The 23577-nt window shown below is 32.7% G+C and overlaps 4 protein-coding genes across 5 annotated transcripts; 1 reads left to right on the top strand and 3 right to left on the bottom strand.

The window, feature by feature from the left end:
* Window positions 1-2102: 2102 nt before the first annotated feature.
* On the top strand, window positions 2103-4769 carry LOC122604872 (tyrosine-specific transport protein-like; the record flags this gene model as incomplete). Its single annotated transcript, XM_043777735.1, has 8 exons — window positions 2103-2344; window positions 2476-2695; window positions 2867-3260; window positions 3460-3597; window positions 3683-3842; window positions 3928-4075; window positions 4155-4301; window positions 4378-4769. Coding segments are annotated over 8 exons (1641 nt in total), but the record flags the coding sequence as incomplete, so codon positions are not given.
* LOC122603670 (V-type proton ATPase subunit G-like) lies at window positions 4724-6870 on the bottom strand. Of its 2 annotated transcripts, none has more exons than XM_043776439.1 (4): window positions 6743-6870; window positions 5625-5720; window positions 5375-5475; window positions 4724-5013 (listed from the first exon to the last, which is right to left on the bottom strand). In XM_043776439.1, exons 2-4 carry the CDS (start codon window positions 5713-5715, stop codon window positions 4870-4872), a joined length of 336 nt encoding a protein of 111 aa, XP_043632374.1. In that variant the 5' UTR covers window positions 5716-5720; window positions 6743-6870; the 3' UTR covers window positions 4724-4869. The 2 variants fall into 2 exon arrangements, with proteins under 2 accessions (XP_043632374.1, XP_043632375.1); XM_043776440.1 differs by having other exon boundaries at window positions 6747-6870.
* A 2671-nt stretch (window positions 6871-9541) lies between these two features.
* Window positions 9542-10006, bottom strand: LOC122604871 (classical arabinogalactan protein 5-like). Its single transcript, XM_043777734.1, has one exon. The coding sequence runs from the start codon at window positions 10004-10006 to the stop codon at window positions 9542-9544; it is 465 nt and encodes a 154-aa protein (XP_043633669.1).
* Window positions 10007-10239: 233 nt separating this feature from the next.
* On the bottom strand, window positions 10240-16675 carry LOC122603086 (protein disulfide isomerase-like 1-4). Its single transcript, XM_043775700.1, has 12 exons — window positions 16032-16675; window positions 15708-15837; window positions 15063-15228; window positions 14870-14988; window positions 13438-13518; window positions 12513-12599; window positions 12360-12434; window positions 12178-12246; window positions 11042-11122; window positions 10821-10955; window positions 10694-10750; window positions 10240-10607 (listed from the first exon to the last, which is right to left on the bottom strand). The coding sequence occupies exons 1-12, from the start codon at window positions 16607-16609 to the stop codon at window positions 10419-10421; spliced, it is 1767 nt and encodes a 588-aa protein (XP_043631635.1). The 5' UTR covers window positions 16610-16675; the 3' UTR covers window positions 10240-10418.
* Window positions 16676-23577: the final 6902 nt, after the last annotated feature.

The raw sequence follows: 23577 nt of genomic DNA, 5'->3' as shown, positions 1-23577 counted from the left end.
CTTTAATGTTCAAAGACATTTTATTATAAAAATCGAAGTTAAAGAAAAAGGAAATCCAATTTTAGACCAGAAGGGTGCGTGGGGGTCGTGGTAAAGTGGTGTACGTGTGGAGCTCATTTCCATAACAGAGACAAAATACGGCACCGGCCGTCGGCGAGACAAATGGAGACCCACTAAGTTATTTAGCTGTCTCTCTGGATATCATTTTGGGTCCCATCTTAAAATAGTCTTATGTTTTTACTCTTTCTTCAGAGGTACGTGCCTCTCTCCTTTTACATGATCAAAATGTCGTCTACCCGAAAGTATATTACCAATTATTATATTTAAGGGGTGTTTGACTTAGCTTATATTTTTTGGCTTATGTTTATAAAATATAAGTTTTTTTTGGCTTTTTTGCTTTAAGTTTATAAGCTTTTATGTAGTGTTTGGATTAGCTTTTGGCTTTTGAAAGGAAAATAAGAAGAAAAGCTAAAAAGCTTTGATTTCTAGCTTCTCAAAAAGTGGTTTATAAAAGCTAAAAACCATAAGCTCAAAAGCCCACACAAACACTTAAAATAGCTTTTTTCCATCAAAATAAGCAAAAAAGCTATAAGCCCCCTAAAAAAAGCTAGGCCAAACTCCCCCTAACTCAATTTGTTATTCAACTTTTTACTTCTAGGGGCATTTCAATTCACCCACCGATCTCAGATGGAGATCAAGGATCTATGTTATATTTTAAGATAAAATGCATAAAATTTAGATCGAAAAGTTATAGTGTATACGGATTTTCAGAACATCTATTGTATTCACGAATATTGTAAAAATGCAGTGAACTTAACAAGTAAGTCTAAAACTATAAGGTGATTATATATATATATATGGAAAAGATTATTTTGGGTTATATTAATTATAAAAATATAAAACTATATAATAATATTATAACGAATATTTGACTTACGTTTTATAAGAGCTTTATTAACTAAATTAGGACTCGTTTAAATTATGATTTGGCTCGATCATTATCGAGTTTAATATTTCAAGCTCGAGCTTAAACCCGATTATTAAATGACGTTTAGGTTAAGCTGAACATGGCTCACTTCAACAAAAACAGAGGTCGGACTATTTGTATATACAATATTATATTTTTTTTGTATTAAACAAATTAACAAAGGCACCAAGTAGTGAATCATAGAATTTGTTTTTAAGAAGATTGTGTACTGATATATGATCATTGTGTACTTTCTTAAGTAACTTTTGAAAATGGAAAGAAAAAAACGTTTCCTAAACATTTGATAGTACCTTCTTGAGCCCAAACCAGGCATAGCACTACTGCACTACACTATTATTGAGTTTTGATATATATTGGGCCTTTGGCCCGGTTATGTATGAGCAAATTACATATACCCCCTTGATGTTTTATGAAACCCTTACTTTTAGTATTTGAGTATTTTAAATGATCATCTCAATATGTCAATGGGTTTCAAATTTTTGCAACTTGCCAACATCACTTAATTCTTATTGATATTTTCAGGGGTTTGATGTGATAAATATGTATGAATAAGAAACACCGAACAATAAAAAGGGTGTTTTATTTCAAACACGTTGTCTTACTAAATGTTGGCTCAAATAAAAAGGGTGGCAATAATGTTAAGAATGACATATTTACCAAGACATCGATTTTCATAGATAATGAATTCATAACCTCTGGACCATAATAAGTAGACCCAAGGCAATTATTAAAAGATATATATCATCCATGGCATAAACGTGCTAAACTAGTCTAGAAAGGTAGACAAAAAGATTGGAAAAAATTATATTGCTAAACACTGTATATGAATAATAAAACTTACATATTTCAAACTTTTTCTTAGAATATCATCCTAAAGATAATTATCAGCAATCACGTACAACATTTTATTGTGTATTAACCAATAAACTGGGCTATGTTAAGCAATTAACTTTAAAGGATCAATCCTAAGTTAAGAAAACAAATGATGTACGTTAATTACTTCTTCTTGTGAAGCAAAAGCAACGACAGGAATGTCCTTTCTAGAAACTAGACATGTGGACAACATTCAATGAACAAGTTCACAAGGTTATTTGTCAACAATTCCACATGTTAAAGATTCCATATTCTCTCCCAGATATTTGGCAAAAAAAAGAGAAAAAAGCTGCATCTCCATTTCACTCACACTCATATCTTAACTCTGTGTGTGAGTGTTATGAAGATTCAGTACATTCCTTCCTATTCAAGTTTCCATCAAATTAAACCCCATAAAAACTATCTAATCAATTCACCTTTATGGACTAAAAGATTTCATCACACAAGAACTTCAACCCCACTTTACTGCTACAGACCCTATAAGTATGTTGGTATCTCATTCTATCTCTCTACAATCTACATACATACATACATTTATATAGATATAGATATATGTGTTTGTGTGAGGAAAAATAAGATTTCACTTGATTTCTGTTTCTTGTTTTCGTCAACAGGAGTTACTACAATTATGCATATATAACATGCCAACTGCAAGGAGAGCATTCACCAGATAAAAGAACTTCAAAAAAGGAGATTAAAGGAGATGATCCCATTATTCCGATTGCAGTTTCCGACACGAAGAAAAAGGGTACCATAGCCGGTGCGGTTGCTTTGATCATTGGTACAAGTATCGGGTCCGGGATACTTGCTCTTCCAAAGAAAACTTATCCTGCGGTAACTCACTAGCAAAGGGGTGTGTTAGAAGTAGTACTGTATTTTTAACTTTCATATTTTTTTTTTATGAAATTAATCATATTTCATAAAACATGTTAAGATTTGATGTGATTATTAGATAAATGTCAAACAATCCACCATTCCACATAAGATTTGACTTTCTTTTAACAGGGTTTGCTTCCAAGTTCAATATCGTTGACTTTGTGTTGGGGGTTCCTATTGATTGAAGCATTGTTACTAGTTGAGATCAATGTGGGACTTCTTAAAAAGAAGAAAACCAGGGTGGTCAATGAGAATGAGTTGGAAGTTATCTCCATTAGAACTATGGCTCAAGAGACATTAGGTGAATTGGGAGGAACCTTAGCTACTTTGACCTATGTGTTCTTGGGATACACGTCGATGATCGCCTATGTTTCGAAATCGGGTGAAATTCTGTACCATTTGATCAACATTCCAGAATCGGTTTCAGGGGTTTTCTTTACCATGCTCTTTGCAATTCTGATATCCGTTGGAGGAACACGCACCACAGATCAAGTAAATCAAGTTCTTACAGTCTCCATGATAGGTATTCTTCAGGATCAAAGCTGCGCAAAAACTTATCTAGTACTTTGTCAATTGTTTCCCCAACACATTCTCTGATAAGTATATCTATGGTAGCAAAAATATTGGTAAAAAAATAAGGATTTACGATTTATGCAATTTTCAGTTGCAAAAAGTCGGCAAATTGATGCAAGTCTTGTCACTGCTTCTATGGTCTGTAACAGGTTTGTTGGTAGCAATTGAGGTTCTGGCAATCATGTTTGGAGGGTGGTCAGGGTTTCAGGGTAATGGTGATTGGACAAAAGTTCCGGGAACTATTCCAGTGATGATATTTTCTTTGGTTTATCATGATCTAGCTCCAGGTAATACTTGACAGTCAACTCTATATGTTTTGAATTAAACTTTTAAGTTTTTCTACCTCAAACTCAGCCAAATTATGACTTTCAGTTCTCTGTGCGTACCTGGGAGGTGATATTGGACGTATAAGGACTTCGGTAATGCTTGGTAGTGTTGTACCTTTGGTGGGCCTCTTGGTGTGGGATGTGATAGCTCTTAATCTCTCTAGCCAAGCTGAATCACTCATGGATCCTGTCGAGTTGCTTATGAGGTAATGATCACATGCCCACAAGTATTTTACTTGTGTTTGACCTTGACTAAACTTCATTTATATGATCTTGAGACTGTAAAATCAGGCAAAGATGGGACGGAATTGAGATCATGGTAGAAGCATTTTCACTTCTAGCAGTAGGAACATCACTAATAGGGACTCTCCTGGGCTTCTCCCAGTTCTTTAAAGAACAAATAGTCAACAATATGACTTGGGATACTTCTCCGTCACAGGCAAAGTCAACTCCTTGACATTTGTATCTGAAAGTCTGCATTTTTATGCTTGGGCTAAAATTATAATTTTTTACTGCAGAAATGTAGAGTCGACTTAGATGGAATGGTGGAAAGGTGGTGGAAAGGCAACAGAATTGGTTTCACAGCCACAGCTTTGGTTGTTGGTCCGTCTCTCATCGTGTCTACTGCTGTCCCAGATGTATTCACTGCTGCTACTGACATCGCTGTAAGATTGTATGTTTGTTATGTGAAGGTATATTTGTGCGTGTAAAGTGCCTTTTTCATGGGTGTTCTTAAAACAGGGAGGGTATTGTATGACAATGCTGTATGGAGTCCTTCCACCAGCAATGGCATGGGCTATGCATACTGCAGAGGAACCTGATAACAGAAAGGGAATATCAAGAGCAAAACCAGCCCTACTCGGGGTAGGACTATTCGCGTGTGGGATCATCTTGGATCAAATTTTTCTCGATCTTTCAATCCTTCACTCCTAAGACAGATCCGGTAGTAGCATAGTATCGACTTTGTATATAGTCCCTTATCATTTGTATTTTATTATGTCATTCTGCTAGAATTTGTTGGCCTTTTGACCAACCTCTAATCGCCTTAAATACAACACATGTGAATGGATTAGGGCTTTATGAAATGTTTTTTCAAACAAGCAGCAATAACGAATTTTTATTCAAGAACTCAAGAATTGTACGATTAAATGATTGAATATACTAGAATACACGCAGGGAGAACCACGTTAACACTAGACAATCATACGTCTTGTCAACTTTGGAGATGATTTATTAGTAGCCAACGGAGGTGACATGCTTCAAAAGCATTTCAACAACATCATGTGAAATTCTATCAGCATCGGTCTTCAGGTGTTGAATCTTTCCCTCTGTTTCCTTATCAAGACGCTTCACATTGGCACCCGAGTCGCCACTCGACTGTTTATCAAAATCTATAGTTTAGCCCGAGATAAATTTTGCAATACTCCAACATCGTAATAATACTAACAGGAGCAGTAACAAAAATCAACTACTAATCAGAACATTTTTCGAGATTTACTCTTAAAAAACATGACAATTTCAAGATTGTGTGGAATAAACTAGATGGATCATTATGGTCTGGAGAGTGGTGTCCTACAACTATATGATCTAAGCCATTAAAGAAGTCAGTTTTTGGTCGAATATTCTGAATCAACTACCAAAAAAGTGCTAAAACTTTATGTCGTCAACTACAAATCATAACCTTGAGAATCTCGGTTTATTTAAGAAATAGGCTTCTTTTATAAAACTGGAAGTTTACCTCAGCAACTTTTCTTTGAAAATCAGCTTCCATCTGAGCACGGAATTCAGCCACTTCTCTCTCAGCCTCATCCTTGGCCTGTTTTAGTCGAGCCAACTTGGCTGATAGAAAAAACAGGGTTCTATCAAAAACTAAAACTCATGGAATGCATGTTTGGTAACTCATGATGAGTTTTAAAGTTTAAAATCAAACTTGTCATTCTAAGAAGTAAGAAACATGAAAGATTTAAGCAGATGCAAAGAATACAAACCATTTCGGGCAGCACTGACAATTTGCTGAGCTTCTTGCTCTGCTGATAACAGTGATTGGATTCCATTTTGGCCCCTGTTCCCACCATCCATGTTAGCTGCATGATTCCAAAATGTTAGAAGATATCATTACGTGTTCCGCGCAACTATTAATTCATCAAATGGACAAAATTAGTCAAGTAGGAGTATATGCTGTTACATCAATAACTAGTACTATATTATTTCCCTCCTTTTGTTCCGAAAAGGAGACTGATTTTTAAGTCGGATACCAATCTTCGATATCCAATATCACCATAATTTTTTGACATATAACACAAGAAATTTTCTAAGAGTTGAAACAATCCCATATTAATCTGGATGCTAAAAAATCAAACAACCTCGAAAGTAAATTCATTCAAAATGAGATGTAACTTTAACCTAATGAGTTTGAACTAGACCCGAAAACACATCCTGTAGAGTTTCTGTACTAAATACAAGATTACCTAAGTATGCTAGTTATCTTGATAGTTGTTCATCTCAGTTATCCGATATCAGTGCATCCAAACACCCCATAAGTTACACACAAAATTCTGTTATAGGCTTATAGCACAAGGCTTCTAGTCATTACAAAATAGTAATCAACAAGCTGTAAACTACGGGTTTGTCGCGTGTATTAGCATTGATTCAAAAACCAACAAGCTGTGAGTCACCCCTTAACACCACCAAATGAATCAATATAAATCTTGATACTAATTTTTTTTTATCCAAGCAAACCTAGACCTAATAGTAATCAGCTACTTGTATGTAATTAAACACACCTAGAATAATTAAACAATATTCAACTACTACAATTATGAAACCAAGATCGAAATGGGCAAATGCCCAAATAGTAAAAACATAAATCAAACTAAAAGAGATGGCTAAATTTAACAATATCAACAATCTTGAAGCTCAAAGATTCGATTTTTATGCACTATGTTATATTATAAACATTAAAAGACTAAAACCCAGATCAAGCATTAGAAGTTTAAGATCATGAAGAGTGATAACAAGCAATGTCGATACACAAAAATATAGAATCAAGAATGAGAAAATAATTGGGGGGAAAGTACAGAAATGAAGAGATCAGACAGGAATATACCTGCCTTACAAAAGAGAAAATGTTGAGAAATGATTTAGATGACGACGATGTGGACGAGAAACTGCTTATGGACGGAGATCTGTATCTATGTATGTATCAATGTATCTAATTTGATTGCTACCCGCGAATACGGGTGGAGTAAAAACATATATATATATATATATATATATATATATATATTAGCTATCCAATAAAAACAGAATTAAAATAAGATTAGAAATTTTAACATGGGGTTGATTTTTTATAAAAAAAAACGAGTATGGTACTCGCGCAATGCAGCGGCGGTAACGGCGACGACGGTATAGTGAGGTTGGTGACGCGTGGTGATGACATCGACAATTAGTGTCGAATGGTGTAAGTTGATGTTAAGATAATAGAACTATTTTATAAGATAAGGACTTAGAATGTAAATTAACAAGATAAGGGTTTAGGATGTAAATTAATTCATTAAGAGTAAATTTGGTAATTTATAAAACCTTCCATGATGGGGTGTTTATTAAGGACATTTTGGTAATTTCGTATGTGACATTTTGGTAACACTTTTCATTTTAAGGGGGTGTATAATCTTTAATAAGGAATATAAATATTATTTTCTATTAACTTTGAATATGTAACCACCTATAACTCCTTGTACGTGAAAAAAACTTCCATCCCAATGTATCAAAAAATCTAGTTTTTAATTATCTTTAATTTGAGACTAGTATTGCTTATTTTGATAGGATAAATTTATGAATGCATAGATTATAAATGATGGATGCATGCATCAAGTTTTACATAAACACATAAAGGTGGATGCATCAATTTTTACATATGGATGCATCAAATTTTACGGCAAATTTTTGTATGACAAATAATGGATGCATCAAATTAATAAAATAGATAATGGATGCATAATTGATTTTACATATGGTTTATGCAACAAATTATATATGTTGATAAATTTTTTAAGGTTAGCAATTTTATATACACAATTTTTTATATAAGGAATCATGGATGCACAAAATACTTTATATATATAAAGGACGGATGCACTTAATTTTGCATACACATAAAATACAATGGTTGTACAATTCAAAGCATCATGCATCTATTCATAAAACAAAGTACAACAATCATTGCATAAGAAATAAAAACAAATTGATAATTGATTAAATGCAAATAAAAGGAAAGGAAAGAACTATCTTACGCAACATGCATGACGGTTTTACATGACAGTTATTTAGTATTTTCTTTTTTTCTCCCCTGTATTAAATGTAAATTTCTATTTTCTAATAATGCCCTTTTTATTTTTATTTTAAATAAAATTCCATTTAATTAATCTCAATCATTGATCATAATATCCTAAGACCTAAAAGTGTTCTTATTTGTTTTTATTTCTAATGTATTCTTATTAGATGATCACCTTATATATATATATATATATATATTAAATTAATTCTCGTCTAATTATTTTCTATGTATAAATATAAAGTTAAATAAATCGAGTTTTTTATAGAAAAAATAATAATAAAATAAAAAATAAATCGAGTCTAATATAACAACATAGTTTTTCATCAATTATTTTTAACCAAATTACATTTTTCATGTTCCAGTTTACAAATATACTTATAAAATAAAATTCATTTTCTGTTTTAGAAAAATGATAAATCCTCTAAATCAACCATTATCCTTTTAAAAATCCTTTTAACATAACCATTTGTTGACATATGCATGTATAATGATCTTGTTGTTAGAATGATATTCTAAGAACAAATATTTTTTTTACTAGTCTGAAACTCGAATTTCAAAATGGAGAGTAAAAATTAACCCTAACATTTTGTGGAACCTTGACAGTATTTTAAGTTAACTTCACTTTACAACAGTTATCTATATATTTCCAATAATTTTAAACATTCTTTAGCGTTTAGTATCTTAGTATGCTTAAACAAGTCAATGCTAAACGTGCAATTTAAAGAAATGGTCTTCTTATCGAGAATAAAAACACACACGTCTGCTAATAGGTTTGTTATGTTATGTCTATAGCATTTACATCAACTGTATTGCACATCATGAGAATGTATCATTTCTTCACTTAATTTTGTTACTTAAATGCATTTCATACATCCGTTCTTCTATATCAACAGGAAATGAAAAACACACCAATTAAGGAGGTTAATTATATGTTCAAACATAATGACGCGTTACAAAGCAAATACTATAAGTCTATAATTAATGAACCAAACTTCAAAGTTCAAACTACATAGACTACAAAACAAAGAACCACAAATCACAAACCACGGGCTAGTTCAACTTCGTATTATGAAATTTGAACAAAGAACCGCAACCATTCAGAAAATGTAATTTTACTTGCGTCTAATCCATTTAACGTTATGCAACATTTTCACTTTAAATTACACTATTCATGGTTTATACTCACATGTAATGACTATGTAAAGAAAAAACTTGAACAATCACTTCAAATTGTTTAAAACTTATGCACCCCATGGTGCTCTAGAATATAAGATATAAATATGAAGACCACCCAAAATCCATGCATCAACGTATGGTGAATGTAACAGATATTCTAATTAAACCATCTGAAATTTTATTTCTCTAGCATAGTGTACACAAAAATAAAATGAAAATTTGAACCCATATGATGTATGGGGAGTGATATTCTTACAACATAATTTTGCCAGTACAACTGTATAATGCAGATATTGTTGTAGATTATCAAATTGTGTTGTAGGAATATCATTTCCCATGATGTATATATCTAGAAAATAATAGCTTTCAATCAATCGACGAAAGTAAAATGACTTAGAGTTGAGATCTTCGAGCTAATACACCAAAACGGGCTCTCCGGATATTGCTACGACGTTTGATGTACACAAGCGTTGCAAACGCGATCAAACCTGCACCGGCCAAAACTCCAATAACTATACCAGCCTTCTGTCCCCCGCTCAGTCGAGAAGACCCACCGCTACTACCTTGACTACCACTGCCACTGCCGCCGCCGCCACTACTCCCACCACCTCCGCTAGTCGGAGGAGCTGGAGGCTGCTGTGATGGGGATGGGGATGGTTCTGGTGTAGGTCCTGGCAACGGAGACGAACTAGGGGCTGATGGCCCGGGCGATGGAGATACAGTAGGGGCGCCCACGGGGGATGGCCCAGGTGCAGGCGGCATAGTCTGGAGTATTCTCCTTAAACCTTGTAAGGTGGGGAGTGATACCATAACCAGAATCAAAGAGATAAGGAAAAATGATTGAAACTGTTTTCCCATGGTTGCAGCCTTTCGGAACTGATGAGAAATGGGCTTTGTGTGTGTATATATATATAATACAAAAAAACTGTGATGAAAACAATGATTTCAATGACAACAAAACAAAACAAAAAAGTGTCAAAGCATATGTTAATCCGAAAGAAGCAAACTTTGGGCCGGATAATTGGAGTACCCGTCAAATACATAATAAATTAATAACAAGACACAAATCTAAGTTTGTTTGGACTGTGGTATGATTAATTAATATAATTTAAATGGAATAAATATCCTACAGTTCTGAAGTACTGCTTTGACTTTTAGATGGGTCGAGTAAAACTATTACCTTTTAATTAGGACAACTACATTATAACATTATTCAATCTGGGAAAAAACATATGCTAAATGTTAAAATTAAGACAAAACATATGTGACCTTATAATTCATCCTTCAGCTCTTGATTGCTGTTTCCCCTAACTGAATCAGATTTCTGAGTAGACTCGGGTTCCGGAGTTGACTCAGATTTCTGCATTGACTCGGGCTTTTGGAGTTTAAAAGGGATTGCAGCATGCTGCTTGAGGAACTTGTAGAAAGCTTTCACCGTTCTGTCTGTATCTACTGTGATCTGGAGAACCAGATTTAACAGTCACATAAATGCATATAAAATTAAGAAAAAGCAGTAAATTTGACAGTCATTTATCTGGCACTAACCGGGTCAAAGCTCTTATTGCCAGCTGGGAAGAAAAGTAGTGTTGGGTATCCATCAGACTGAAAAATTATAAAACATACACCATCAACCGAATAATTCATGAATACAAAGTTTAATCTTAAAAACTACCTTAGCTCGAGGGTGTTCATTTGTGGTGCCATCCATCTTGGCTATAACAAGAGAATCGATGCCTCTAAGATGTTTTGCAAGTTTATTGTAAGTTGGTTCGAGTGCTTGGCAATGGCCACACCAGGAAGCGTATATCTGAAACACAAAAAACAAAAACAAAAAAAACTCGTCACAATCACCTTGTAGGAATGCTTATTGAGCAGGTTGATAAAGTAACGTACCTCCAGAAGAACATCCTTTGACTCGTCCAAAACTATTTCATCGAAGTTATTACCAACAACTATTTTTACATCCCCATCATTCTGGACAAGCAACAAACACGAAAAATTACAACTTCAAACACATATATGTCTATGAAAATGTTAGAGCACAAGCTTAAAGGGTTTGGATGTGTGTTTCCATCCAATAATGTGACATTGAGCAACTTTTAAGTTTGGAACCATATAGTTAGTTGTGATAAAACAATGATGTAGGAGATATTTTGCTTTTATTGCTTGTTTCTTCAATAATTACATTAACAATTTATTCGAGAGTTTGGAAAATTTTAATTATTTAGAAAACTCATATATATATATATATATATAGGGGGATGCGAATATAAGGTTGTCGGGTATCTAAGCTTAGGTGTGGAACACTCACAGATTGTTTTTTTAATCCATAAAAATCATGGGGGCCCATGCATTTATTCATTAAAGAAGAAATAATAAAATATTAGTATGTGAGGGGTTCCACACCTAAGCTTAGGTGTCGGACAGCCTTATATTCCCTTTTCCCATATATATATATATATATATATAACGACAAAAAGACCTGAGTTATGTTTTTTTTTAATATTTTACATGTATGATATGCCAACTTGTTCTCTATCAACAATTAATAATATTTCATTATGACTTGTTAAGAAGTTGGAAAACTCTCTTACCAAAATTCAATAATTATCATCATCATATTTTGCATACTATCCAATGAATCGGGGTACATAAAGATGTAGACAAGTAAAGTAACTACATATCCTCTTTAACTTGTTCTTACATATCTTTTTGACGCACACATGACATTGTGAGGTTGAATTTTATAGGCTAATAATTCTTTGACAAGTATCCGTTACTCCGTAAGGATGATTAGCACAAAGAACTTTAGGGGAATACCCTTGCTCCAGAAAAAGATTCTTAAACTTTTTAAATACATAACTAGTTTTTTTTTGCAGCTGGCATGAAATTGATCATATATAATCAGATTAAATCACACTCATAATCATTTCATCCAGAACAATGAACACTGATCAAGTGAAGAATAGTTAGTTACTGCATTTTATAATAGATATCCAATTAGCACTTGAGTAGAATCTACAACTTACTGTCTCAGGGATGGGATCAGACTTGTAGAAGGGCTTGAGGTTGTCTTGTAAAAAGTTTTCACCGAACAACTAAACAAAATAAAACACATAGCACCCACACAATTAGTTTATGGTCCTTAAGTTTTCCAATATAGCCAAATCATTTATAGCCAAATCAATTATAGCAGTCTAACGTAGCAAACCTTAATGTTGTTTAAAGTCACTTCCCCTTCCAAAAAAAACTTTCTAGCATCTTCATTTCCTGTGAATGCAATAACCTACATGAAGAAGGCTCCATGATCATGTTTTTGGAGTAATTAGGATCGGAAATCCATAATGAAGGTGGTGATACTCACTCTTGGAACATCTCCATCAATGCCAAAGTATTCTGCAACTGGCTTACCAGCATCTTCGTCGTCCATTGGAACATACACAAAAAGAATCTACAACATTCCAAAAATGTAAACGGTCAAAGTTGCACAGGGCACATTAATATTCCTGTAGTGAACGATTTTGAACATAAACTTATAATTCCTTGCAACAGAAACAATTATAGATTCGCTAATAGATCTCGCTCTCACAAACATTAGTGTTCTCTCTAGAACTTAGTTAGTATACAATTACATTTGCTATAAACTAATTCTCTTGTAGAATGTATTAATGTAGAAGCACGCTCTACAGACTTGAGAGAATTTCATTTATTAAGAAAAAAGTTACCAAGTAATGTAATGTTACACTGATTTGTCTATGTATGTTCCATGTAAATTTGTAATCCAGAAAAATAATGAACGGAGCAAATAGAACTAGAATAAAAACCAATTCTCTTAGACTAATTCAGCTTTATAAGTCATCACATCAGGATTTTTGTTGCAAATAACCTGCCGTTGTTGGCTTGTTGCTCTAAATCACTAAATGTAAAAAGAACACTATATTTTGTATTAGTGATTTGTGTATAAATAGTGGACCTATGAAGGTAAATGCTGGATAGGAACCCAATTCCGTATTGAAGGTAAATACTGAATAGAAACCCAATCCCACATTGAAAATCCAATTGTGGGCTACTCCTGCTTCACCAATTGGCAATTGGTTTCAGAGTAGAACCCAATTGGTCATGATGAGTTGGGCTGAAATCTGTCCCAATTGTGGCCTACTCTTGCTTCACCAATTGGCTATTGGTTTTAGAGGAGAACCCAATTGTGGACAGTATTGTTTCATTATTCATTTCCCCCTAGTAGAAGAATGAGCTGTTTTTTTTCTCTTTGATGTGTAATATAAACTAACCTTTCCTGTGAAACCTTTTGCTGCCTCTTGAAATATGGGGAGGAACTTCTCAGTATCTTTCAAAGTGGTGAAAAGAATCACCTGTGAAAGAAAAAAAAAGGTAAATCAACATAAGTAAGAGCCATATTGTCAGCATTAATAGTCGCAGACACGGAATAATGTTATAGAAAAGAAAACCAAAATACATGGTTCTTTTAGCAGTCTACCTACATCCATAGTCATTACTAAGATTAACATTGTAGAGTATACGACATTCGGTTTGCAGATACAAAAAAGGTGTGAACCTTTGAAATGCAAAAGCTTTATACATAAACTGAAGATGAAAATTCCGGCCATTTAATTAGAATGGGTCGATGCGGATTATGTTTTATCTCTGTCTAACATGCGTAAGGGCCATATTATCAGTGTTAATAATCAAAGACACGGAATGACAGTTGTTTGAAATAAAACCAAAACACATGGTTCTTTTAGCAGTACATCTACATCCGTAGTCATTGATGGGATTACTATTGTATAGTTCATGAACTCAGTTGCAGGTACAAAGAAGGCGTGAACCTTTTGTAGGCAAAAGTGATATATAAACTAGAGATGGAAATTCCGGTCCATTTACTTATGAATAGGTCAATGTGGAATTGTGGATTATATTTTATCTCACACTAGTCAAACGAGTAAGATAATATAATTGCTCCAAAAAAAACGCATCAAACGGGTTGTAAGTTGACCAAATGTTCTTTCAATGCATAAAAACTACTATTTATCGGTCAAGAAGTAGATTTTCATAATTAAAATATTTGTATAATATTTGACAAACTAACTGCATTTAGACATCTATAGAACTTCAAGAAATTTCAGGTCAGCAAAACATGGCTCATTCTGAAATCTACCAAAGTTTAACCTATATTTGTTAGTTGTATTATAGCAAAGTTAAAAAGAAGTATAGTAATATAGTATAGATTATTGTGTCTTAGTAACAGACAGGTCGGTTATGTAAATATGTGTTACTATAAGGGTTAAATATGATTCTAACCATTATATTAACCATAAGTCATACCCATACATAAAGGGTCACAATTAGGAGCCTTTGTAACTAATCGGTTCTTTGCAGTTGGTTATAGGTTTGGTGTCGATTTGTATAGTTACACTGGTTATGATGTACCGGTTGGAAGGATAAAAAACCAAAAGCATTTAATTGATTCAATGGAACAAAAATGTAGTTTTTTACAGCTATTCTCACTTCTTGTTCTTCCCGTATTAAAAACCAAGAACACACACATATTAATGTTAATGCTGTTTAGAAGAAACAAAATTTGATGAAAAAGGACCAATAACCAATTTCAAACGATTTGACAAGTTAACAACATGCCTGTTATGCCACTTCTAACGTCTAATGTAATTACATAAACTGATATCAGCTAAATTAAAAGAAGCCTACCTGATTCTTGATAGGGTTCTCAAATACTTGTGAGGCACTTGCACGAGTAAAGTAAATCACTAAAGGATTCTTGGTCTTATAGACAAACTCAGCTATTTCTGACTTTTTGAACTGTCCCTCTGTAGGTACATGTTGGTTAGAATATAGCACGGAATGTAGTATCTAGGAGAAGAGTCGAGTTAAAAGAACTAACCGAAGTGGCTAACTTTTTCATCTTCCTTCTTTAGCAAAACCAAAGCTGGACGTTTCCCCAGTGGGTCAATATGGAAAAGCTTTGCTACATCTGCGTTGGAAGTTTGGTAGAAGCTCACTTCATCTTCCTGTTTTGATGCTGCAGCAAGTTCTTCACTTTCTGGACCCTACAAACATCAAAAACAAAAAGGAACATATCATAAGATTACATTTGCAATACCAAAATATCACATTTAGGCATTTTAATATATTTTTAGACCCTCCCTGAATAATCTAACAATGTACTAAAGATCATCTCACCCAAAAATTATTAAGATCTAAAACAAGAATCACTACCAAGTCATCTTATATTGTTTTGGAAAAAGACCACCGTGCAAACAAGACTCTTTTATGACGACGAAAGTATAGCATATCAGTTCAAAGTTATAAGGGTATTAACTTGGAAGAACATAGAAATTAACACAACAATTTCCCACTTGGAGAAGTTAATTATCTCTTAATCAGTTAATCCATTAGTATAGTTAATAACAGAATATATATAATCTGTTCCCTTCAAAGTTGTAGACGATCGACAAAATATAAAACTACATTACATATAGCTAGAAATGAAAACTAAAATTCCAAGTGTAACAGATATTAAAAGTACCACAAGACTTTCGACAAAGCCCACAACTACAGGTGACTCGTTGGTCAATATACGTTCAGCTTCCTCGGTGGTCGTGACATTATGTAAACCAGGACCAATCTTCTTCTTCACCCATGTCACAATAGCCTCCCTATCAACAAAATGCCACAATTAAAATTTTAAAGTTTCTTAACTGTTAGGAAAAACAACACTTGGATCAAATATAAGTCCATTTGACTTGTAACTCAAACTTATTGATCAAATATACATGTGGCAATTAACATCATCTCCAAGTGGCAAATAAATCAACAATATATATATATATATATATATATAGATACATACTTGTTTCTGGCACCATTATAAGTCTTGAAAACGCCATCAACAAAAAACAACAAAGTCGGATAACCTTCCACATTATACTTCTGAGCCAACTCATTTTCCTCACCGACATCCACCTTCGCCAGAACCACCGCTTCCCCACCCTCCTCCGCCTTCTTCAACTCCGTCGCGGCCGCCGCATATTCCGGTTTCAACGCTTGACAATGACCACACCAGGTAGCATAAAACTCAACCATCACATACCTGTTCTTTTTACTCTCAATAAACTCACTGAAATTAGACGCCGTCAATACCGCCACGTCACTCTCGTCGATCTCGGCTTCCGAAAATGAAGATTCGGAATCTGTGTATTCGGAATCTCCGGCGGAGAACTCGTCCAGATCGTCGTAGTTTTCGAAATCGTGATCCTCGTCGTCGTCGTCGAAGTGGTGTAACTCGTCGTCGTTTTGGTCGTGTTCGTCATCGAGGAAACTTAGATCTTCGTCTTCAAGTTCGAGATCGTGGGCTTGCTTTGAAAAGGCGGTGAAACAAAGAAGAAATAAGATTGATAGAGAAATTATAAGTCGTTTTTTGGCTGCCATTTTGTTTGCTGAAAACACACAAACAAGATCTCGGAGGTTTTCAAACACTTTTAAGTAGTGTTCAAGTGTGTGATTTTCACTTTTTTGTATATTTACTGAAAAAGTTTTGTTTCGTTCCTTTAAGATTAACAAGTTTCTTAGTTCGGTACTAAAGTTCACTCTTTACGTTTAAAGTATGTTTAATGTAAAAATGATAATTCATCCATCCCATTCAACTTTTAAAGTTTTTGTCTTTCAATTTTGACCATAAAAATATTTTTTTTTGTTATATAATACTTAATTAATGAATCAATTCATATAACTTTTATCAAATATTATATAATACAAAAAATATATATATTTAAAGCCAAAACTTTATAAAAAAAATCTTTGAGTATTCAAAATATGATACTTTTGGTGGGACAGAAAAAATAGTATTTGTTATTGGTGTTAATTTTAAATTTTCAATAAAAATTAAAGATATAATTAGCTTATCAAATTACGAAGTTTCTATTAAGTCGTTGAAAAACATATAAAAAGATGCTAACATATATTAAGGTAATTTTAGATATATAACAACCACACCAACAAGTGTAATGAATTGTTATAAATATTTATGTTATTTTGTATGTAAAGTTAATATTACATAAGGGTTGAGTATTGTAAAATAAATATTAAAATAAAACAAATAGGACAAAATTTTGACCCTTAAATCATGGTTAAATTGATGCACGAATAAATCATTATCATTATATATACTAAAAACTAATATAAATTGTAAAAATGTTTTGCATGATATGCAACACTCTTGTGATTTTACCAATTTTTTTTATTATACCTTTACGTTTTTATCTTTTGACTTTTACCCCCACCATAGTATAACTTTAACACATTTTGACTTTTGACTCATTTCATTTTTACCTCTCAAAGTATATATCTTTTAACTTTTACCCACATGAGAGATTTTGTTTTCATTTATTGACACTAAATTTTTGATTTTCCATCCAAATATGTTCAAACATTTGCCTTTTTTTTATACATTTGATTTTTTTATTGTCCATATATAATTTTTTTTATATAGTAATTTTCATCATCTCACACTCATGTAACATTAAAAGCAAGATGCTATATTAATTCACCATTGTCTAATTGCCTTTATTTGCGTTAATATAATTATTGTTTTATTTTATATTTTTATACATCTTATAATTCTTATTGGTGTTACATATTCTTTTGCCTTTTTTTAAAATTTGAGTTCGAATATATCACATAGATGTATGTTTATTAAACTAACTAGAGTGAAGGCCCGTGCGATGCACGGCCGGATAAATTGGTTAGTCTCACGTCTTCGGTGAAGTTTTTTGATCATGCACCGGGTTTACATAGTAGTTAACAAATGCATAATCTTACTTTTGGCTTTACCAAAACCCGTAATCACTATTATTTTTAAAGAATCTCCTTCCATTTGTGATAACTCCCATATTTACAAACAATAATCAATATATAAGGATCTTGCAAAAATAAAAATTCATTTTTAACTACGAAATGTAACAAAACAACAACCACTATAATTGTTTAAACATAAGCTAATAAGCAATTGATCGTCGTTTCTCCGTCTGCATACCACACAATTGGCAATTCTCACTTAAGTGACAACCATACAGCTTGTCAAATCATCAAAACCAGGGGAAATGACCAAGTCTATCTTACGGGAGAGCTATTCGGGATTTAACAAATGTAAGAAAACACATACAGTTTCTTTCCAAACTTTTAAAGACACTCTCTTTGCCAACTTTCTCCATGGACTTGGCAATCAACTCACCTATCTTTCTCGTTGCCGATATTGTCACCTAAACAAAAAGACTCTTACAATCAAAAGTCGATATAAAAAATGAGAGACGTCATAAATGTTTTAACTATGATCAGATACATCCCGTATAATATATGTAATTACTATTGACGAAATAAACGTGCAAACATTAGTACTTCATTTTGGGTTGCTTGTTCAAAAGGCATCCGATAATGCATCGGGTTGGAAAAGTATACCAATTTTCCAGATGCCTTGGCATACCGATAATGAAATAAACCACAAAAATATGATTGGTAAACACTCAAGTTTCATTTTGGCAATTCATCGAACATCTTATACGTATAAAACAATTACATATATAAGTGAACAAAACATAGGCAAGTGATATAATATGGAACAGTCTTTGTCTAATTTTTTGATGGGATTAACAAAGAAGAAAATAAAATACCCCAAGAGATACAACCGGATGACAATATGAAAATATCCGTGAATGATTTGAGATAGAGAGTGATCAACAAATGTTTTCTTCAAAAAAGCTTGCACAAATTGTAAGAATAATCAAATATCAAAACTTTATATCATCAATAATAATCAAATATATTCATGATTGACTTCTTAAATAAGATTAGTACCCATAATATTTATCAAGATTATGAAGCAACAAACACCTACAAACCATTTAACCCATAATATAACTGTAGGTCAAAGAAAAATATCTCTAAAAGAAAAATAGATTAAACAAACTTTGTTGCAAGCCAAATCACGTCTTCATCATCATCAACCTACCTGAAAATGGAACCCATTTAATATAAAATAAAGTGAAATGAAAAGTTGAAAAGTTTTAGAAACGGGAAGGCAGAGAAAATCTGAAATAACATAGAAAAAGGAAGAAACATATGTACAACTTACATGACCTAAATTAAATATCATAAAAATGGACCATTCATATGCTGTAAAGTGTGATCGGTTACCCTTAAAAGGATTGAATGACCGTTTTATTGAACTTGAAAGCCAAAAGCCATGGATCGTACCACCCGATTAAGGAAAGAAACGAAGAGGATATGAAAGGTTTTTTTTTATTTTAATTAAGCTAAAGAAAGGAAGAGGAAATAAAAGGGATTATTTTTTTAATGAACGGCAAGGTTAAAAAAATGGATGGATATTATTTGGCTTGGGTAATGGGTTTATCAACTTAGCTTTTGTTCTTGTTGATTTCAATTACTGGACTTTTGTTCTTGATTAAATTTTAATTACAATATGATTTTATTGCATGCTTTCTTATATATGTACAACTTGTCACAATAATAACACAATATAAACTTGCTATTAAGTCACGATAATTGCATGTGCAGTAAACTAATAATCAGTATATATTAATAATTAATCACTCTATTATATGAGTGTAAAATACATAATGAAATAAATAAAATCATAAATATACCCTACTAAAGTAATTAACCCTATTAAGTATTTTAATAATCCTATTAAGTACTCATCGATAAAACGTCGAGAAAGCGTCAATTTTGCCACTACAATGATAGAACTTTTACTTATATATAGAATATATATACTATTATATATCGTTCTTATTTAAAACTTTATTGCGTAAAAAATGTAAGACAACTGCAACCCGTGTATATACTAAGGCTTCATTCTTGAGTTTTTTTTAAAAGGAAAGGAAAGGGAAAGATAAGAATTTTTACCTTTTTGCATTCTTAAGGTTTTTTTTCCAAATGAAAAGAAAGTGGAGGAAATGAAAAATCGGGGGTTTTTCCCCCAAAAAATTTTCTGACCATTTTGGCCTGATTTAGATGGAAAAGAAAGTGGAAGGGTGGTTGCAGGTGGAAGGGGTGACTGCAGGTGGTTGTTGTGTGGAAGGAGTGGTTGCAGCTAGTGGTTGAAGGTGGCGGTTGCAGGTGGTTCTAGGCGTGGTTGCGTTGTCAAGAATGCAAAAAGGTTGCAGGCGTTGATTGGACATACACACAAGCAATAAAGTAATTATTTTCTTGCTTACCCATGTTGAAGTTTTTTTTGTTCTTCTTGTATTCGGTGGTTGGTTGTATTTGCAGCAGCATCAAAGAGATGGCAGGAGGATATATATCAGGGTTTTTTTCTTTTTTTCCTTTCTTTTCTTTTAAACTGGAGAACGATTTTTTTTTTATATAATTTTCTATCATTTTCTCTCTTATCCATTCTTCCCCATTCTTTTCTCTTACTAAAAACTCAATCACTAACTCCTTACTTGATACGTATTATTTGTTAGGGTGGACGGAGTGGGTAGGGGAGGGGATAGGTACCGGACCGGTACCGGTTTGAACACCGCCCCGTCCAACCGGTACCGGTGGGGTGGGGAGGGTGGTGCCGGTTTCCCTGCCGATTTGATGACCATTGCTTATGTTTTTTTATTATTATTTTTTTTTACACCAGCTGCCATTTTCGATGTATATATACATATAGTATATCTATATGTTTGTAGGGAATCTTTGGGAAAAAGACTGAAGACCCACTCGTGACCATCTATATATATATTTTATTAATTTAAGTTTACAATTTATACCCCTAAAGTTTAAACTATATATAATACTAATTCAAAATTATTATTTTTTGTTTTCTATACAATATATTATTAAAACTATTATTATTAATTAAAATTAGTTTTAGTTATTATTTAAAATAAAAATAAATATAAATGAAATTAAATAGATTAGGGTGGGGAGGGGAGGGGTGGGGAGGGGAGGGGTGGCGAGGTGCTCCTAGCAAAAGGGGAGGGGAGGAGAAGAAAAATCGGGGAGGGGAGGGGAGGAGTGGTGAAGCTCTCCCCCACCCTTAGGGTCTTTTTTTTTTTAAATTGCTGACACCAAACAAATTGCAAGTAAAATCAAGACCTCTCAAAGACAAGGGACCGAAACTGGTTATGAAGCATATATACGGGGGAAATTGCAAACAGCATTTTGTGGAGTATTACTTTTTTGTTATCTAACGTGGCGGATTATATATGACTTTAATTGTCCATTCCATGCCCACTAATAAAAGTTCACCAATTGCCATCTGCCACGTACGTGTAAAGAGTCACTGGTATCAGTCTTAATGAAAAATGTTGACTTTTGGAAGATTGAGATTTAATAGGTCAAAAATGAGATTTAGAAAAAAACTTGTAGTCTCAAATACTCAATGTAAAAATTCAATATGAATGAAAGTATTGAGTTTTGATTAGTCAAGTGTTATTAGATGCACAAAGATTATAATTATTTCCACCATAATAGAAAATTCTAAGACTTTTAAATAGGATGCTTATTTATATCTATACTTATTTATAAAACAAACTTCTTTTTCTCTTTTTTAATTTTAAGAACCTGAAATGATATATTTACCCTCTATTTTAATACATTTTTATTTTTATTTTATGGATTGTGACTAAACTGTCTTAAAAAAAATTAACCTCTATCTCTCCCTCGCGCAGAAACACATAGCAAAAACCCTAACTCAAAATTCATCCCCCTCACCCCCCCTCTTTAATATTCCACGCAACAATTCATCACATCTCCGGCGACAATGAAATTACTTTTACGTTAATAACCACACCATCACCGTCGTCATTACCGCTGCTGCATTGTGCGACACCAATCTAGTAAGTTTTGATTTTGTCAAGTGTTATTAAATGCTTATTCATAATAAATACACTGTATTAAAAGTATTTATGACAAAATTAATGTTATCTTTTTATCGAAATGTCTTGTATCGTAGTGATACGTACCGTGTTGTAATGAACCGAGTCAAAATTTAGTTTGAGACACTAACCGATACGTTACTTTTTATTCGAGTTTTGATATGACTTGTACGAGACATAACGTGTGTATCGTACAAGACTAATAACTGTGGAATTATCTATATTATTTATATTAAAAACAAACAATGCTTTATTTTTAAAAATGTTATATTTTTATGGTAACATATCATATGATATTGTATCATATCGTAATATACCATAATGTATTGTATTTTGAATGGTAATGTATTTGTACAATTGTACATTATTATAGTGTATATAATATAAAGGGAAAATGAGTATGAGATTGTCCTTCATCTAAATTTATATGGGGAACTCCTCACATTTAGTTTTTATAATCATGAAAATCATGGGGTCATGTATTTGTTTTAAATTCAAACAAATAATAAAATATTTGTATGTGAGAGGTTCCCCATCTAAGCTTAAATGGGGAACAACCCCATACTCACTTTTCCCATAATATAATATGTTGTTCTACGAAAGGTATTATCGTATTATGATATTGTATCTTTGTATATTATTATGGTATATTAAAGACATAGCCAATACTAGTACGAATACTAGTATCATTATTATAATGTAACTTTTATGAAAATTTAATAAAAATTTTGTTAACAATAATAATTAATAACAATAAAGATATAGATTAAATATAAAGATTAAATTGATGTTAACGTTATAAATTTATATCACGGTTATATATATCGATGGTTATATATTTGCTTTTCTTGGGAATTTTCAAGATAAACCATTTGACATGGTACGAGCTTATTTTAAGATGATGTTTTTCGTTATGCTATTGGTTTTTGTACATGGTACTATTCGTATGTTTAGTTAATAACATGTTTTTGAGTTTGTATCAATGAAATATAAAAAAAAATACTTTATAGGTTTATAATTTGTTTTATAATTTTTACAGAAAAGGGATCATTGATCGTGAATCAACATACACAATCCAAAAATGATGGTTTTAATTTCATGGGAACAGTCCAAGAAGGCTCGCCTTGTGATCCTGATCATGATATTTGCAATATGTTTTGTCGAATTGGCGTACCGCAATGTTGTGACAATATTTGCAAGTGTTGTGATGGAGACTGCAATTGTCCTAATTAACTTTAATGTATTTAGCAAGTCGTGAACATTGATATCATGATATGTATCTTACTTCCCCAATTTCCTTGTATGAGAATGAAATTCAAGGGATATATGTTTTGTTACTAATGATGATAGTTTAGTTTTTGGTTATAAAAAACTAAAAACGTTTTAATTGGGAGTAGTATGGTACTTGCATGTTGGAGCGACGATAATTTATAACATGGATATTTGCGTGATAACGATAATTTATGTTGGTTAGTAGCAGTGTCGTCGTGAAGTATTTTAAGGAGTATTAGG

Source organism: Erigeron canadensis, chromosome 6, assembly GCF_010389155.1.
Source record: "Erigeron canadensis isolate Cc75 chromosome 6, C_canadensis_v1, whole genome shotgun sequence".
In the NCBI taxonomy this organism is placed as follows: Eukaryota; Viridiplantae; Streptophyta; class Magnoliopsida; order Asterales; family Asteraceae; genus Erigeron; species Erigeron canadensis.
The sequence above is the reverse complement of the archived record's forward strand: the minus strand, read 5'-3'. Positions and strand labels throughout refer to the sequence as shown.